The sequence below is a fragment of the Cladosporium halotolerans genome (assembly GCF_011745625.1).
Source record: "Cladosporium halotolerans strain TM138-S3 chromosome Unknown Sca22, whole genome shotgun sequence".
Lineage (NCBI taxonomy): Eukaryota > Fungi > Ascomycota > Dothideomycetes > Cladosporiales > Cladosporiaceae > Cladosporium > Cladosporium halotolerans.
This window is the reverse complement of record NW_027191473.1, coordinates 156,443-173,654: the sequence shown is the minus strand read 5'-3', so window position 1 is coordinate 173,654 and position 17,212 is coordinate 156,443. Positions and strand designations below refer to the sequence as shown.

Here is a 17,212-nt window from a genome sequence, read left to right as displayed (position 1 = left end):
GATAGAGTCTGCAATCAAGCTGCCGCACAACGTCGCGGAAAGCGTTCTAGCGCTGCTTCCCCAGGACAGCGCGAAATGCTTGAGTGAAACAGCAGCCCGTGGGGAGAGACGAGAGGGAGTCCAGATCGTTGATCGCATGTTCACGAGGTACCTCATCTATCCGCAGCGCCCACGCCGTTTGACAACGTTCGCTTCGAAGGTTCGCATGGTTCCCTTCGTCGCGAGTCACGCCGCGCTCTACATGCTACAGAACACCCCGATGCACTCCGCCAGTTCGATGGCGTACTCCCGCAGGGAAGAACACGCGCAACGCTCCTCATTTGCTGTCTCTCGCGTCACCGAGAGCCCATCTACCATACTAATGTAGCGCCAAGCGCATCGCAGCCTCACCAGAAAATCTTCTCCTCACGCGTACTGCAGCCTGTCCTCCTCCCACCCCGGCCGCAGGTACTCGGTGTCGAGCCCGGCGGTGTCGAGGCTGCTCTCGTACACGCCGAGGACTTTCATGCCCACGCTAACGCTCGCGCTCGCCTCGTCCTGGTTCCAGATTGACAGCCCGATGGTGTTGTCGCCGGCGTAGTTGAGGATGCCCGGCGGCACGGGGAACTCGACCTGGTTGCCGACGTGCGGGAGGAACTTGCCTGCATGTGGTCAGCAAAATGCTCCCGATTATCTCCCGTACTCGCATCCATCTCCGACGCACGTCTCACGCGCGCACGTGGGACTTCCGGGAGAGAAACTAAACCTGCAGCAGTGACTTACCGAACATATACCCGTTGACGTACAGCTGCGCCCGCAGCGCGCTCCGCTCCCTCCCGGGCGCCAGCTCGAACGCCATGCTCACGTCGTAGCCCCTCGGAACCTCGAGCGGGAACACAGTCCTGTAGAACCGGGCGCCGGGCTCCGCGAAGGCCTGCGCGGGGCTGCCGGACTCCCAATCACTATCGTCAAAACCAGGCAGGTGCCAGCCCAGGCGCTCGGCCGCGAGCCCGCCCTCGTTGTACGTGCTGCGGACGGGGTCGATGTTCGCGTGCCCGCCGGCCTTGCCGGCGACAACCCAGGAGCTAAAGCTGGAGGGCGAGGAGCCGCCGAGCAGCGTGGCGTTGAGGATGCCGCGCGGGTTGAGGGCGCCGGTCGTCTGGTCGTGGCCCATGTTGTCCTGGAGGACGAGGAGGACGTTCTCGCCCTGCTTCGTCGCGTTGCCGAACGGCAGCGTGCGGTTCGTCTGCGGCAGCGTCACGTTGCCGAAGGTCGAGCCTAGGAAGGCGCCGTTCAGCCATGCGCTCCAGCCGTGCGAGGTGCCGCCGATCACGTCGAGGAAGACGCCGGTAGGGGTTGAGGAGCTGTTGTTGGCGCTGAAGCGGCCGCGCCAGAGGATGTTCTGCGCGTGGAAGCCGTATTCGTCGGCGTACAGGACTGGGAGGGTGTCGGGTTGGCGAGGGTTGAGGGTGGAGGTTTTGTTCGCGGGCACCCAGGCGGCGCTGGAGTCGTCGTAGGAAGGTAGGCGCTCGGGGAGGTTGTCGGCGACCTTCCAGTCGGAAAGAGACGGTAGGGAGGAAGTGATGGTTTCGATCGTCACTTTGGGGGCGGACAGGGAGCCCTTGAGGCTGCCGTACTTGGTCTTGTGCACTTTGACCGCCTTGCCGTTGAAGGTCAGCTTCTTGACGCGGCTGGGAGCGAGGACCTCGAGAGCGGTCTCGGCGGCCCAGTCACCAGTAAGTGCAAGCGTGTCCTTCTCCTGCGACGCCGTACGGACGAGGTAAGGCCCAGTCACGAGGACGTTCTGGTCGAGCGGCGAGTGCGGGTCGTTGGACAACTCAGGCTGCCACGTCTTGTACGCCGTCCTCCTGTCCATCAGCAGCACCCTGAGACCATTGTCGAACGTCAAGACAGTAGCTCCCTCGTTCTGCACATAGCTGACAATCAGCCCTTTGCCCGCCTTATGGAACTCCACATCAGCACTGCCATCGCCGCTCGCCACTCTCCCACGCTGAACACCGCGGAAGTAGATCTCGCCCGCCTCTCCCTCCGGCAGCCAGAACGCAACCACAGGCTTCCTGTCATGCACGCTCACAGCCAGCACCTCCGCAGTCGCGTACACGACCTTCTGGCCGCCCGCGTCGAAGTCCGCCACCAGGATCTTCGCCTGCCGGCCATCGATCGCGATCGGCGCCGCGTGCTTCGGCACCGTCAGCTCGCCCTCGGACGTCTTCGCGCGCAGCCTGAACGCCTCCCTGCCCGTCAGCGTCGTGTTCGCGTGCTTGGCGACGTAGAACCGCGCGCCGCCGTCGACGTTGTACAGCTCCTGCGCGAAAACCGCGGCGTTGCCGGTGTAGTTCGTGGTGCCGTTGCCGCCGCGCTCGATGCGCGTCAGGTCCTTGGCCGCGCGCAGGAAGAAGCCCAGCAGCTTCGTCTCGGAATACTTGTCGCCCACCGTCCGCGGCTCGGAGATCGGCGCGCTGTAGTCGTAGCTCGTGCCGACCGTCGGCATCGGCAGGCCGCCCCACGTCGTGCCGCCGAAGACCATGTAGAGGTTGACGCCGGCGACTTTGTTGCCGATGTTGTTGCGGTAGAAGACGTTGGCCCATTCCGGGCCGGTGTTGTCCACGCAGCCGCCGGCGGGGCCGTTCCAGGGGTTGTAGCTGCCGCCTTGGAACTCGGCGAGGATGCTGGGCTGGGTTGGGGAGGTTTCGGCGAAGTGCGTTGCGTAGTCGAAGACGGTGAAGGGCGGCGGGAAGCCGTTGGTGCTGGTGCATTCTTCGAGGTTGCAGGACCAGCAGCTCGGGTAGTTGTCGACGCTGTAGAGGTCGACGTTTCCCCCGGCGTTGACGGTGTCGTAGTCTTGGCTCCAGGATTTCGTGCGCAGGTTGGGGTTGTTGTGAAGCGTGGGAATGTCGATTGAGGACGATCGGACGGACGCTTCGAGCTGCTCCATGTAGGCGATGCCTGTGTTGTTGGGCGTTTTGGCCGCGACGTCGGTCCATTGGTTGCCGTATTCGTTCTCGAGCTGGTAGAGGATCACATTGCCGCCGTTGGTGACCATGTGCGGAGCGACGGCTTCAGACATCTTCTCCATGTACGGCTCCCAGGCAGCCATGTACCGGCTGTCGTCGTTGCGCAGCGTGCCATACTCGCCTGTCGTGAGCCAGCCCGGGAAGCCACCAGCATTCGCTTCAGCATTGACGTACGGACCCGGGCGGAAGATCACAAACAAGCCCAGATCTTTGGCGATGTCGAAGATGCGCGAGAAGTTATGTGCGCCAGTCTCGAAGTCCAGAACGCCATCCGCAGGTGAATGCCAGCCCCAGTTTCCGTACACACTGAAGGTGTTGAAGCCGGCAGCCTGTCGATGTTGTCAGTGTCGGTAGTGCGGAAAGGGCTTCCGTAGTAATTTACCTTGACTTTCTGCAGAACGTCAATCCACAGTTCGGGTACGGGAAGACGCCAATAGTGGATCTCGCCAGACCACATGAACAAGCGTTGACCGTTGACGATCAAGCTGTAGTGGTCCCATTGAACTGCTTCATTGAGCCCGTTGTCATGCAGAGGCCATTGTTGTGCCAGAGCCCTTGAGAAGGCCGAGGCCGCCACCAAGGTTGACAGTCTCATGGTGATTCTCGCTGCAGGATGTAGCTGCGAGCGATGCAAATACCTCGTGGAATCAGTGTGGCGATCGCCATCCTAATAGATGTCTTCGCAGGACCGCGCCTCCACCTCGCTCTACATTGTTAGCGACTTTAGCCGCAGATGCCAGCCAGCTCGCTAGTCTCGGTATTCTACTACCGAGGGAAGCTCTCAATGGCCATGCCGTGACAAGAGCCTTAGGTGCCCAATGACGCCCTCATTTCGACCTATAACGCCAGGATCATCCGAGTGGAGGACCGGATGGTATTGTCGCGATTGGTGTTCTCCGCATCTTCGAAGTGGAGTCTGCGGGGGTGTTCCAGGGCTTCAGCGGTGATATTTCCTTGCCCTACAGGCCTTGTGAATCTAGCGCGTGTTGAGCGGGAGAATAGATAGGTGCGATGACCTTCTTCCGTGGTGCTTTCTGGCTTGGCCTAGGCGAAGGTGGAGAAGTATATCCGATGGCCCGATGAGGTGTATGTTGTGGCGTCAGAGACGACTATTGATAGATTGCAAGCAATTATGGACGGAATGTGGAGATCTGCGTCTCTTTGCCAATGACGACTTGCTTGTTGCGGGGCGAGGAACACCCTTCACATTTGGAAAGCAACAGTAATCTTGCATATGCAGAATTGATTCGTCAGAGAATCATGAAGTCGTCGTAGTGTTGGTGTCGGAGATTTGGAAGTAACCCCAACCCTAACCCTCGCAACCCCACCTTGTTCGAACTTCACAGACCGCATCTCTCGAACTCTCACTTGTTTGTCGCACGCGATTCCAGTGTATCTCATTCAACCACAAACCCACATCATTATCAAGTCCACGCGGTACTTGTATGAGGTCGCTGTTCGAAACCACCACAATGTGACCATGAATAAGGTCCGCGAAGACTGAGTCGGCACCTGGCCATACGTACACTCCCTCAGGGGCATCGCATCTCCGCTGGTCGTCCATGCATGGAGGTACGAGCACATGCCCCACGGAGAGACTGCAGGTCGATATCTGGCAAACCCACCATTTCTCCCTGACTCTGTGGTCTCGCCACCATTAGAATCTGCGTGGCGGTATGGACTCGCTAATCACATTTACCCTTATCGAGAAGACACACAAAGCCAGTCTATCGTTACCACTCGCTACTTACCCCTCCCTCACTGCATCATTCTTCTTCATCCATGTCATCTCATGAGCCGAGACAGGCGTATCGGCAGCCAGAAAACTCCTACGATCCTCATCTGCCGCCCTTCTTCCGCCGGGCCACTCCTGCTCCGGTTTGTAAGCCTTCGGTCTCCGTCTAAAGACCTGCAAAACCAGGAAAGCCAGCACCACCGCGCCGATGACTCCCACGAAAACACCATAAGCGACAGTATAGCGACCTTTACCTGGACAGAGTCAGCAACTTCCCATACAGAAGTCTCACCAAAATCGCAACACTCACCCGCAAAATCCAACCCCAACCCTCCATTCACCAAACCAACCACAACAACCCCTGTCCCCCAAACCCGATGCGCAACCCCCAACCAACTGCTTCTCCCCGCTCTCCTCCAAACCCAATGCCCCCCGACACCCAACCCAACCTGCAACCCCAGCGCCACCACCAACCCCAACCCCACAACCTGATGTGCGGCCCCCATTCCCCTCGAACGGTTATACTCCCTGCTCACCACAACTCCCGCCCCCAACCCCAACAGAACCAACACCAACCCCACCCCCTGCACGCCCACATGCACCCAAAACCCCAACCGCCCCAAAACCCTCTTCACCACAACCCCCGCCGGGAACACCAGCGCGAACGCCAAACTCATCACAACCCCGTGCGCGGTCCCCGCCCAGCCCCCTCCATCCCTCACGACCCCGCCCACGCGCGCCGCAAATGCCCACGCGAAATTCGTATCCGCCACCCCACTAGGCGAACCGCCGGGATCATTCGGCGGCGGCACGCGCGCGTGCTCCGGCGCCGAGACCGCATACCTCAAATCCGCTTCGAAGTGTCCGTACACCGCGTGTCGGCGCAGCGGCGCAGCGGGGTCGTCGGATGCCAGCTTGTGCGCCTCGGGCCCGAGGGCGAAGATGAAGGGTTGAGCTGGAGAGGAGAGGTTCAAAGAGGGGATGAGAGCCGAGCAGTTCCTGCAAATCGCGTGCGCGATCATAAGCCCGTCGTGCGCGGTGTTGGCGGCGGGCGCGTAGGCGTCGGAGAAGATTTTGTCGATTCGGACGTGGTGCAGGAGGGAGGGCTCGGAGTGGGCGTGGCGGGCGACGCGGGCGCTGAGGGTCAGGCCGGAGGCGTTGGAGGAGGGGTGCGCGAGGAGCATGAAGGTGTCTTGCATGCGGGGGCCGAAGCCGACGCCCATCCAGCTGGAGGAGGAGGCGGACATGTGGAAGTAGATGTCGCCGGTGGCGGGGATGAGGTTGAGGGCGAAGACGTAGGTTTGGTTGTGGGAAGGGGTGTGAGGGGAGACGAAGTAGGTGCCGTGTGCCTGGTGGTCGATGGGGTCCAGGGCGGTGGCGAGGGAGACGAGGAGGAGGGTGAAGATCGATCGTTTGGATAGGCAGAGAGGTGCCATGGTTGCTTGCTTGCTTGCTTGATGGCAGGAGAGGCTGGACCATCAGTCTGGCGGATTGATACGAGAGATCTCGCGCCCGGCGTGCCGGGTGCAGTGTTCAAAGTAGAGGAAGCCAGAAGCAAACCAGCATTCTCGCAAAGCGAAAAGGATTCACCTCGTCAAAACAAGTAGACATGTCAGCTCAGCCCCCCAGCCCTTCGCAGACCTACTTCCAGCTCCATCCGCCCACTCCGACAGCAACAGCGCACGGTGTACGATGATGTTAGCCTTCCACGCACGAGGTGAGATTCGGGGCCAGGAAGCGGAGATAAGGTACATGCAGCAGTGAGGCTGAGAAGTCTTGAAAGCTTACATCGCACAAACGCGATCCTTCGACACGCGTGCATGCATGCTTACACACAGTAGTGCCTCGCAGCCGATTGGTCGTTGCATGCGTTGAAAGAGACGCCTGATTGAGGTCGAATGGGCGAGACTGCACGAAATACCGTGAGAGGAAATCTGCACGTGCACGATCAGTACATATGGTATCCAGCGCCGGACGGAGGTAGCAGAAGGAAATACTGGCTAGAAAATCTGCATATGCATGATCAGCCTGGTTGTGGTGATTGTAGTGACAATTGACAGCTTAATTAATATACATCTAGCTACACTCATTGAACAAACGAGAAAGAAGGCGTGGTGTTCAAGCCCAAGATAGATAATAAGTGGCAGTCTGACCCAAATGGAAGAAACGGCGAGGTCTAAAGATGTCTCGCGCACAAAAAGCCGGTAGATCCGATTTCGGTCGTTAAAGAAACAAAGCGACAGATACGAATCAGCACCTTCACTGATCGTCGCTCTGCCCGCTGCGCAGCGGCCCGTAAGGCTTAGGCTTCTCGTTGATCGAGCTCGGGTCATTCGAGCTCGGATCCGTCGTGCCGTTGCTCGAGTAGCCCTCCGTCTTCTCGCCCTCGTGGTCGAACCACCTGGGCTCGCGCTTCGCGACCTTGACGACCGAGAACCAAGGGTTGCCCTCCGCGGCCGCGCTCTCGAAGAGCAAGTCCACCTCTTCAAGACTGCGCGAGCCGGTCTCGGGATAGAAGAAGTAGATGGCGGGGACGATGAGGAAGTTGATTACGGCGTAGGTGACGTAGGTGCGCCAGGTGATGTTGGTGAACATGACGGGGCAGGTGATGACGACGCAGAAGTTCGCGAGCCAGTTGACGGCGGTGGAGAGCGCGTTGGCCGGCCCACGGATGCTGAGCGGGATGAGCTCGACGGCCCACAGCCAGCTCATACCTTGCCAGCCCACGGAGAAGAAGGCCGTGTAGGCGAAGAGGAAGGCGGACATGGCGTGGTGCGAGGCCGGCGTGCCGAGGTAGGCCAGGATGCAGAGGAGGACCATGCAGACGAACATGCCGCTCGCGCCGAAGATGGTCAGCGTGCGGCGCCCGAAGTAGCGGTCGATGCCGATGACGGCGAAGACGGAGCTGAGGAAGAACCAGGTGCCGCAGCAGGCGGCGAGGAGGAGGCCGAGCTGCACGGGGTACATGAGCTGGTTGGCGAACATGCTGCCGAGGAATTGGACGAAGAGGTTGATGCCTGTGAATTGCTGGAAGATTTGCAGCATGACTGGGGGAGGGTTAGCGTTGTGTAGGTGCATTGACAAACAAGATTTACTTACTCGCCAGGACGACACGGTGGAGATGCCTCTCTTTGCCCATAGAGAACAGACCACCAACCGAGCTGCCGCTAGCCAGTCTCAGGACGGTGTTCTTGATAAGCAGGACCTCACGGCGAATGTCCTCATGGTCAGGCGGTAGCTCCTCAAGAGCGGAAAGCACATTCAGAGCCTCAGCCTCTTTGCCGCAAAGGAGCAGGTAGCGAGGAGACTCGGGCAGGAAGACGATCATGAGCAATGCAGGCAGGATGAGCAAGATCGAGAAGGCGACAGGGAAGCGCCAAGACACCGACAGAGTGTGGATCCAAGAGAAGCCGTAGGTGAGCCAGTAGGACAGGGCGAGACCGAGGGTGATGCAAGAGCCGAAGCTGACCAAAAGAAGAGTACCGCGGCGGTGCGTCTTCAAGCATTCGGCTTGCCAGGCGGGGATCGTCGACGCGATGAATCTGTTTCTTGTCAGTGTCGTCGAACGTACGTTCGAATCGAAGCACAACTTACCCATTACCGACACCAGCAACGACGCGCCCAGCAATGTACTGGCCGAGCGTGAAAGCCGAGCACTGGATGATCTTGCCGATGACCTCGATACTCAGACCGACAATGATACAGCCCTTGCGACCGAGCAGGTTGCACAGGAAGAACGTGAACACCGCTCCAGCGAGGCAGCCCAGGTTCCAGCTGCCCACGACGACACCAGCGAGCGTCGCGACGGGCAGGGTCGGCGTGGTCCTGGCGTCCATCTGGGGGAACATTTCGCGGAAGTTGTCGACGAGCATAATACCGCCGATGTCGCCTGGAAGGCACTTTTAGCATTGATCGTAGACTAATCGTCGCGAAAGAGACTACTCACCCTGTCCGTAACCGAACGCGAGGAACGACATTCCAGCCGTGAGGCCAATGGCGGTACGCAACGCAGGGCCGCTCAAGCCCATGTAATGCGCATGGCGGACAGCGCCAACAACCGTACTCGTCGTGATATGGTTAGTGATGGAGCCCTGGGGCGAGAGCCTGGGCGAGTCGCTCCTGGACGAGGAGGAGAACGACGACATGGCGAGAGCAGCGCTTCCAGAGCTATCCCTCACGCCTTCGTATGTGACTGACAAGAATGGAACAAACGCAGCACACGTCCTAGCCGTACGTACACGCAGCAGCAGTGGTGACGAGAGGGCGATGAAACATGCAGAGGCAGGGTCTCAGATATTTACCTACTGACTTCGCTCGATCGGAGCGTGCGCCAGCAACTCTCCAGGACCCAGGCCGGTAGGCTACCGATCTGTAGCGCTGGGGCCCGGCGATGCGCAGGTCTCAGGTGCGTCGCAGGGCAAGTCATGAAGAGCTGGCGTGCTCGCGAGGGCGATGCCCTCCACCGCGCGGCCACGCCATCGCCCGAGCGCGCGCGCGATCGGCGGCGCGGTGGCCCATGGCCGCACGGAAATGGTATTCGCACGCTCGCTGGGGCCCAACGACCCGGTAGCAGCAGTGCAGAGATGGTGCCTGGCGCTTGGCCCGCGTCAACGAGGCGCGCTGATCGCATGGGGCCATCAGGCACGCTCGGCCAATGTGTGTGGGCAGAGCAGATTTGCAGTCGACGATCTTGCAAGGGTTTGCAGAGCGAGCCTTCGAGTGACGCAGGCAGCGCCAGCAGGAGATCTCGGAGGATCTTCGTGGCTGAAGCATCGCTTGCGCCTCTGCCGTCTGCAAAGACGTGCCGACGGCCTGAGCGCGAAAGCTTACCCTGCCCTCTGCCTCTGCCCTTTGCACTACTGGCGAGCGGCGATTCGTGCGCCCCTGTCGCATCTTGCTGGATCGACGGGCTCGCGGCGCTACTGATCGAGCCCATCACGCCCGGCATCTCATCGGCTCACTGGGGGAGATCGAGGACCGGGAGACTGGAACTACGCAACTACGCAACTACGCTGCTGCAGAGAATGCACAAGCTTTGTGACGGCTCGAGCGACGCCTGTCATATTGGTGGTACACACACGCATACGGACTATTTGACGTCTCCATTGTGTCGACACGACAATACTGTCCGACAGCCCGTGCTGCTGCCTCCTCGCTTCCCCAGTGGCGCCTGTCAGTCTCCTTAGCGAGCTGCACTTGTCAAAATGCGGCCCGTGGCGCGAGAGGTCGAGACTACTGCATACGAAGTAATCTGCGGTCGTTGTGCTGGAAACGTTGTCTATCTCAAATAATACCCTGGCTCCGGTCACGCCCAGGGCAGGCTTTCAATAGCACGCTGATCGCTCTCCAGACACGCCTCGCCTCTCTGTCCCATGTGACATGACATGACCAGACCAGACCAGTCTCGCTCGCATCGCTGTGTTCCCGCCCAAACCAAACGCCAAATCCATCCCAGTCCGATTCCCACCCCGAAAAGAGCAAGCCATGCCCACAGACGCCAATCCCAAGTCATAATGCATAAAGTGTTGTCCCGTTGAGGTTCCTCCGTACCCTCACGAACGGGCGCTCTGCTCGTCACGCGCGCAAGAGGCTCTCCCTCAAGAGACAGTGCTCAGCAGCTCCGCCTCGAGAATGTACTTGCCCTCCTTGTACTTCTCCGTGCTCTCGTACGCCTTGTCGTACTTCCACCCGACCACCTCCTTGCACTGCCGGCACGCGATGTCGCGCACCGTGTGCCGGCCCGTCGTCATGTTGCGGTCGCTGGGGTCCGAGGCCTGCACGTTGACGACGCTGTCGAAGAGGAAGGCTTTGCCGTGCTGGCCGCGGAAGTTCTGCGATGAGATGTTAGCAGGGAGGGGGATTCTTGGGAGGCTGTGGTGAGGGGAGTTGTGGGCTTACCCGGCTGATGATCTCGTCGTGGTCGGCGAGGTGCGTCTTGCAGTTCTTGCAGCCGTAGATGCGCTTGGCGTTCAGGTAGACGTTGTAGGCGAGGCCCATGGTTGTGGTGTTGGTTGGGATGGGCCCGCCTGGCTGGGAAGGCTGGTTGAGGTGATGTTGATGCCGAATGTGTTGCGCGATGTCCTGGTGCTGATGGTTGAGGTCGATGGCGGAGGATGTAGCCGGTGTTGGTGCGCCGGTGGTGGCTACCGAGATGACGTGGGATGCACCCGGGCAAAGCTCCAGTCACTGATCAAGACGCCAGGCGCGTGCGCACGTGAGATGCAGTTGTCTTTATAGCAAGCAGCGCAGGAGACGCAGGAGGTACCAAGGAACGAGGCAGCCAGAGAGGCGATAGCGGGGCAGCTGATGCGGTCAGTCGCCGCCGGGACAGTCGGTAGGCGTGCGACGAGGAGCACGGCAGCCTTGGCCGAGGCAATAAACAAGCAGCGATATTGAAAGATACCTATTTGCCTTGCATCTCGTGTGTAGATTGCAAGACAGAAGTAACAGATAAGAGGTTGATGCGCAGGTACCTTGCCTGAGGTCGTCACAGGAGCTCACACGTCGGGCTGCGGCAAACCCCAGCTTCTCGGCGTCCGCGTCGGGTGGAGCTTGTGCTTCGCCGTGCATGACGCCAGCCTGATCGCCTTTGTTTCACAAGCCGATGTGTATGTAAGCTTGAGAAATGTACATGTACGTCTCTGGACCGTTCCACGTGTTGCTGACTGCAGGTCGCACGAACGATACATAAGCCTGACAACATCCAACCGATGCCAGGCAACAAACTCTCCAGCCAACTCCGCAGCCGCCTATCTAATCGCCAATCTAAACCACGCCGATCGCCCAAAAATCCCAGCTCGCCCACCGGCAATCCGACAAAACAAACGATCCCGACGTGCAAGCGAACCAAAACCATGCCCCTCCTAACTCCCGGCCGCCTCCTCTTCCTCCTAGCCAACATCTCCTACTCCCTTGGCGCCTTCCTCGCCGACTGGAACGCAACCCACATCCACAACCCGCTCTGGCCCCCTCACGCCAAATTCCACAACGGCCAGACCATGTCCCTCGCCGTCCTGCTGGCTCTCACGAGCACGTACTTCGCTTTCCGGCCCGCTTTCACGGCCCTCTCGAAAGCCGAAGAGAGGCATAGTGTGATTATGGCGGCGGTGTCGGGCAGTCTGTACTGTGGCGCGGGGCTGAGCGCGATTCTGTATCCCGGGACGGATTGGTTTGATGCGGAGTTTAGGAGGGAGGGGGTCAGCCAGAGGGAGGTATTCGCGGGTGTTGTGGGGCTTTGTTGGGTGGCGGGGTGGTTGGAGGTGAGGCGGATTGGGGGTGTGAAGGGGGAGTAAGTGGTTCTTTGGCTGTTAGGGAAACGGATGGATTGTGCTGCTCTCGCTGGTCGGACTCCTGTTCCTGTTCAGGAGCGCGAGGATATGAGCGTGAAGTGTCTGAGAGCTTGCGGGCTTGGAAATGACGGATTGTGCTGCTCTCGCTGGTCGGACTCCCGTTTATCTCAAGGAGGGCGAGGATATGAGCGTGTAGTATTCCAAAAATTTGCGGGTTTCGTGATAGGCAGACACGCTCGGCTGCGGGGGACTTCCGTCAAATTGGCTGGGTCATGAGAGACGGTCAATTGTACCGCTCTCAGTGGCTCAGCCTCTGATTTCTTTGCGGAGCGCGTCGGTATGAGCTTAAGGATCGGGGACAGTCCTGAAGGCTCCATTGTCACGTGACCGATGAACGTGGTCTGCTCAGACTACCTTCTGCCGGATGGAGTAACTCTTGCATCTCGCAGCGGCGGACGCAGCCAGGAGCAATAAGTTTCCAAGGTCGTCTTGAGGATGCTCGGTGTTGTCGGAACACGGCACACTTGGATCGGGACAGCTTTTGTGCGCTTGCCGAGGCAAAGTTGAGTCTCCACGCTTCAGTGAGCAACGATGTTTGGAATGCCGACGATAATTGATCTATCGAGGATACAAATGTCCACTCTGAATGCAAGAAAAGTTCAGCAACAAACAGCGTCGTTCTAGGTTTTTGAGCAAAACACCTTTCTCAGTTGAGCTGACATCTTAGCGATCAATTCATCCAAAAACCGCGCCACGATGGTGATCTGGAAATCGCCTCATCCGGATCTTGACAGTAAGGATTCTTCAGAATTCGCTTACTAGGTCTCTAATTGACATGAGAACAGTCCCAACAGATCTTACAACATGGCAATGGGCTTTCGAACACCCTTCATACTCCCCCGTCGCCAACCCATCATCGACTGAACAGGGTGCATACATCGACGCACTCAACCCTTCGTCGAGACTATCGTTTCCTCAGGTCAAGCAGCTCGCCACGTCCCTTAGTAATGTTCTGGTTCGGTCCTATGGTCTCCAGCCAGGCGAGACCGTCTCTCTGTTCGCCACCAACAGCATCTGGTACCCGGTCGCCATGTGGGCTGCGCTACGCGTTGGTGCGCGAGTCAATGGTGCCAGTCCTGCGTATGGTGTCGATGAGATGGTGCATGCTATCAAGACGGCTGGTAGTAGAATCATATTCACTTTGCCCTCTTGCTTGGATGTCGCTGTACAGGCTGCGAAGACGGTGGGGTTGGAGAAAGACAGGATTATCTTGCTGGAGGGAGAGGTTGACGGGACTAGGTGTCTTCAGGCCATGATCAGTGACGGAGAGAAAATGGATGAGGTTCCAGCATGGAGCATATCGACAGGGCAGACGAACAAAGAAGTTTGCGGGTATGATCCTGCCATATCATCGGTTTCAACGCGTTCTTCGCTGACCAGCACCACAGTTCGCCACACACGATCCCATACAGACCCTCATATCACGTACTGACAATACCCAACAGGCTACCTGAATTTCTCCTCCGGCACCACCGGCCTCCCAAAAGCAGTCATGCTCAGCCACCACAACATCATCGCCCAATGCCACCAACTCCGCCAACTCCAGCTCGTCACCCCTGGCACCCGCTACAAAATCCTCGCCGTCATGCCCCTCTTCCACATCACCGGTCTCGTCCGCTTCTGCACCTACCCCCTCCTCATGAACGGCGACTGCTTCATGCTAACCAAATTCGACCTCCCCGCCATGCTCACCTGCATAACAACCCACCAGATCGAAGAGCTCATCCTCGTCCCCCCAATCCTAATCCGCCTCGTCAAGGATCCCCTCGCGCGCCCCCACCTCCCCGCCCTCCGCCACGTCGTCAAACGCTGGTCCTCCGGCAGCGCCCCCATCAGCCCCGAAATCATCTCCCTCCTCCAGCACAACTTCCCCTCCACCGGTTTCCGCCAGGGCTACGGCGCCACGGAGTCGACGGCCTGCATCTCCGCGCACCCGCCCTCGCACTACGCGTACAAGTACGCGACGTCCGCCGGCAAACTCGTCGCCAACACAGCCGCCAAAGTCCTCTCGCTCGACGGCGACGACGACGACGGGCCCAGGCGCGAGCTCGGCCCCGGCGAGACGGGCGAGATCTGCGCGCGCGGGCCCCAGATCGCGATGGGCTACCTGCACAACCCCAAGGCCACGGCCGAGACCTTCCGCGACGGCTGGCTGCACACGGGCGATGTTGGGCACATCGATGAGGAAGGGTTGATTTTCATCGAGGATCGGATCAAGGAGATGATCAAGGTCAAGGGCCAGCAGGTTGCGCCGGCGGAGCTGGAGGATCTGCTGCTGGGGCACGAGAGCGTGGAAGATGTGGCTGTGCTGGGGGTTGAGGACGCATATGCGGGGGAGAGGCCGAAGGCGGTCGTTGTGTTGCGAGAGGGCGTGGAGGGGAGCGAGGGGTTGGCGGGGGCGTTGTTGGAGTTTGTGAGGGGGCGGAAGGTGAGGTATAAGTGGCTGGTGGAGGTGGAATTTCGGGAAAGTATTCGGTGAGTGGATTTTGGAGAGTGGAGATGGCGTGGGATTGGGTTTGCTGACGATGTCGCAGTATGTTGCGTCCTTCTGCCTTTCGTATGGCCGTCACGCGTGACGAGGTTTGCTCGGCATGTGTTGAGTTTGAAACGCGTACTGACTTTGCCTCTACAGCGAAGAGCCCAACCGGCAAACTCCTGAGACGAGTGCTCAAATCAGCCGAAATGGACAAGCAACGAGTGAAAGGGATCTTCGCTCGTGACGACCGAGAACGGGCAAGGCTTTGAGCGCGCGCAGAGTTCACAGTCTGAGATGCTGTCTTCTTGCCCACAGTGGTACATTGAACTTTCCCAGTCCGACTTCGAAACCAATTTTGCATATGCCGAATTACGGTCACACTCGACAATCTGATAGAGATCTCTAAAGCAATCCTGATCTCGAGTCAGCAATAAACCAGGCAAATCTTCGAGATCTCGAAAGCAATTCTGCATGTGCCAAATCTGCGTTGAGCTTCTCAAATGTCAGAGCTTGAGGAATCATCTCCTTGCCTACAGCGATACACTGACCATCCTCAACTTGAGAGCAACTCTGCTTGTGCCGAATCATAGAAAGACTGAGCTGCATCTTCAAAATCTTAAAACCAATGCCGTATGTGCCGAATCAGAGTAAAACTCTACAGTATCTCCGACCCCTCGACACCATTTCTGCATGGGCCGAATCAGAGTCAAACTCGTCAGCGTCTCCAAGATTTTGACAGCAATTTTGCATATGCAGAATCTACGTCGGGTGTTCCGCAGGCCAGTCGCATGGAGAAAAGAGAGTGGACAAGCCTGGCAAGATCAGAGGAGTGACGAGACAGAGCCCCCGACTTCTGATGCGAAACGAGCATCTCAGTGGCAAGATACCAATGACGAGTGTAGATAGAAGTTGGTACTTGCATAGAGGAATCATTTAGCATGTGAAACCACGGTCAGGGTTCTGTTCACCGAGATGAAGAGCAGGTCAATCTATTGAGTGGCAAAGTATTCATCACAATCGAAGGAAGATGATGAAGGTCATGCGAAAGCTCAACCACGTCGAGGTCAACCCTCTCAAGTATCTCAGTAGCATGCCGCTCATCATGTCCGCAGGGATCCGCTGGTACTGGCATGTGACAGGTTCACATGCGAGAAGCAGGCCATCCGAGGATCCAGTCCACGTCAATTTCACAACGTTTCAATCTCAGTGGCAGGTGGCTTATCACAATCGCAGGAGGCTAAAGTATGCACACATCAGGTCATCTGAGCTCATGACATGGAAGTCAGACATCGTCACTGGTTGATCAAAACGCGATGTCAGCACAGTTGCAGTACAGTCCATCTATCCTGTAACCAAGGCCGCAGTTCATTCGACAACACCAAAATCGACACCTCGAAAGCGGCGCCGAGAACAACGCTAATGAAGAGCATCTCAATGGCGGGACTTCATCGGCAGCATGTGATGCTGATGGTAACAGCACGGATATAATCTCACACTCGTTTTCAGACAAATCATCGCAAAGGAGTTGAATCACAGATCGTCAACCGCAACAGAATTCTCAAACGCGCCCGTGAGGCTACCATTGCCGCATATGACGATCCTGATCCCGAGCAGCCGTCTGAGTACGCGGCATGGACTCGGAGAAGGACCAAAACGGCGACGACGAGCCCTCTGATGAATGGCTTCTGGCGAACAATGACGACCTCGCTAGTCAATGTGAGGCACTCAAGGCGGAGCCTTATGCCCCCACCCTGATCATCGGCCCTCCGAACTCGATGCTGGCTTGGAAAGACGAGCTAGACCACCGGTTCAACAATAGAGAGCTCACAGAGAACAACCTGGAATGGCCCAGGTTTTATACGATTGCCGGGTCGAAAGGCGACGGTAATTACATCCGGGACGTGGATGCTCTGCAGACATTCATTGAGGGTTTAGAAAAAGAGGCCGAGTCGACGGGCAGGCAGGTCGTTCTCACAACGCTCCAGGCATGGCGCTTGCGCAACGATGCCACGAAGAATGAGAAGAAAAAGGAAAAACAGCAACAGAGGTCTGGCGCGAGCCGCGAAGATATCCTCGACGAAAACGATGACGAGGGCGACAACGTGGAAACGGCTGCTCAGGACGAGCAAAACGAACTCGACGCCCAAGAAGACGAAGGGATTGGGAAGAAGATCGCAGCAGAGCATGAGCCACAGCTGGTGAAGTATACTTCATCTTTTGTCACCAAATGGTGGCCCGTCATGATCGATGATCACGACGACGATCTCGACGACGAATCGGCTGCTCAAGACGAGCAGGACATACTCGACGCGTAGACGCGAGGAGACCGTCGCGCGACAATCGAAACCGAGACTGGATGAGTAGGAGCCGCAGCTGCCGAAATCTTCTTCGTCCTCCGTGACCACCTGGTGGCGCGTCATCGTCGACGAATGCCATCGTGTCAAGAGCCAAGGTGCGCTGCAGACCCAGGCGATCGTGCAGCAGGAACAAGACAAATTGGACGCGCAGATGCGTCGAGACCGCCGCAAACAAAACCGAGGCCCCAGCAGAGCACGAGTCACAGCCGGTGAAGTATTCTTCATCTTTTGTCACCAAATGGCGGAACGTCGTCGTCGTCGACGAATGCGCTCAGCAGACA

At 58.3% G+C, this 17,212-nt stretch overlaps 6 protein-coding genes across 6 annotated transcripts; 2 read left to right on the top strand and 4 right to left on the bottom strand.

Moving 5' to 3' along the window:
• Window positions 1-405: 405 nt before the first annotated feature.
• Window positions 406-3,609, bottom strand: WHR41_06156 (uncharacterized protein; the record flags this gene model as incomplete). Its single annotated transcript, XM_069374761.1, has 3 exons — window positions 406-641; window positions 763-3,343; window positions 3,397-3,609. The coding sequence occupies 3 exons, from the start codon at window positions 3,607-3,609 to the stop codon at window positions 406-408; spliced, it is 3,030 nt and encodes a 1,009-aa protein (XP_069228057.1).
• A 1,152-nt stretch (window positions 3,610-4,761) lies between these two features.
• On the bottom strand, window positions 4,762-6,185 carry WHR41_06155 (uncharacterized protein; the record flags this gene model as incomplete). Its single annotated transcript, XM_069374760.1, has 3 exons — window positions 4,762-5,003; window positions 5,060-5,110; window positions 5,267-6,185. 3 exons carry the CDS (start codon window positions 6,183-6,185, stop codon window positions 4,762-4,764), a joined length of 1,212 nt encoding a protein of 403 aa, XP_069228060.1.
• Window positions 6,186-7,008: 823 nt separating this feature from the next.
• Window positions 7,009-9,214, bottom strand: WHR41_06154 (uncharacterized protein; the record flags this gene model as incomplete). The annotated part of the gene is made up of 4 exons (XM_069374759.1): window positions 8,696-9,214; window positions 8,344-8,638; window positions 7,849-8,291; window positions 7,009-7,796 (listed from the first exon to the last, which is right to left on the bottom strand). Exons 1-4 carry the CDS (start codon window positions 8,892-8,894, stop codon window positions 7,009-7,011), a joined length of 1,725 nt encoding a protein of 574 aa, XP_069228059.1. The 5' UTR covers window positions 8,895-9,214.
• A 579-nt stretch (window positions 9,215-9,793) lies between these two features.
• Window positions 9,794-11,195, bottom strand: WHR41_06153 (uncharacterized protein). Its single transcript, XM_069374758.1, has 2 exons — window positions 10,648-11,195; window positions 9,794-10,580 (listed from the first exon to the last, which is right to left on the bottom strand). Exons 1-2 carry the CDS (start codon window positions 10,744-10,746, stop codon window positions 10,347-10,349), a joined length of 333 nt encoding a protein of 110 aa, XP_069228054.1. The 5' UTR covers window positions 10,747-11,195; the 3' UTR covers window positions 9,794-10,346.
• A 408-nt stretch (window positions 11,196-11,603) lies between these two features.
• Window positions 11,604-12,041, top strand: WHR41_06152 (uncharacterized protein; the record flags this gene model as incomplete). Its single annotated transcript, XM_069374757.1, has 1 exon — window positions 11,604-12,041. The coding sequence occupies one exon, from the start codon at window positions 11,604-11,606 to the stop codon at window positions 12,039-12,041; it is 438 nt and encodes a 145-aa protein (XP_069228053.1).
• A 267-nt stretch (window positions 12,042-12,308) lies between these two features.
• WHR41_06151 (uncharacterized protein) lies at window positions 12,309-14,843 on the top strand (the record flags this gene model as incomplete). Its single annotated transcript, XM_069374756.1, has 5 exons — window positions 12,309-12,831; window positions 12,884-13,219; window positions 13,544-14,573; window positions 14,633-14,655; window positions 14,731-14,843. The coding sequence occupies exons 1-5, from the start codon at window positions 12,795-12,797 to the stop codon at window positions 14,841-14,843; spliced, it is 1,539 nt and encodes a 512-aa protein (XP_069228056.1). The 5' UTR covers window positions 12,309-12,794.
• Window positions 14,844-17,212: the final 2,369 nt, after the last annotated feature.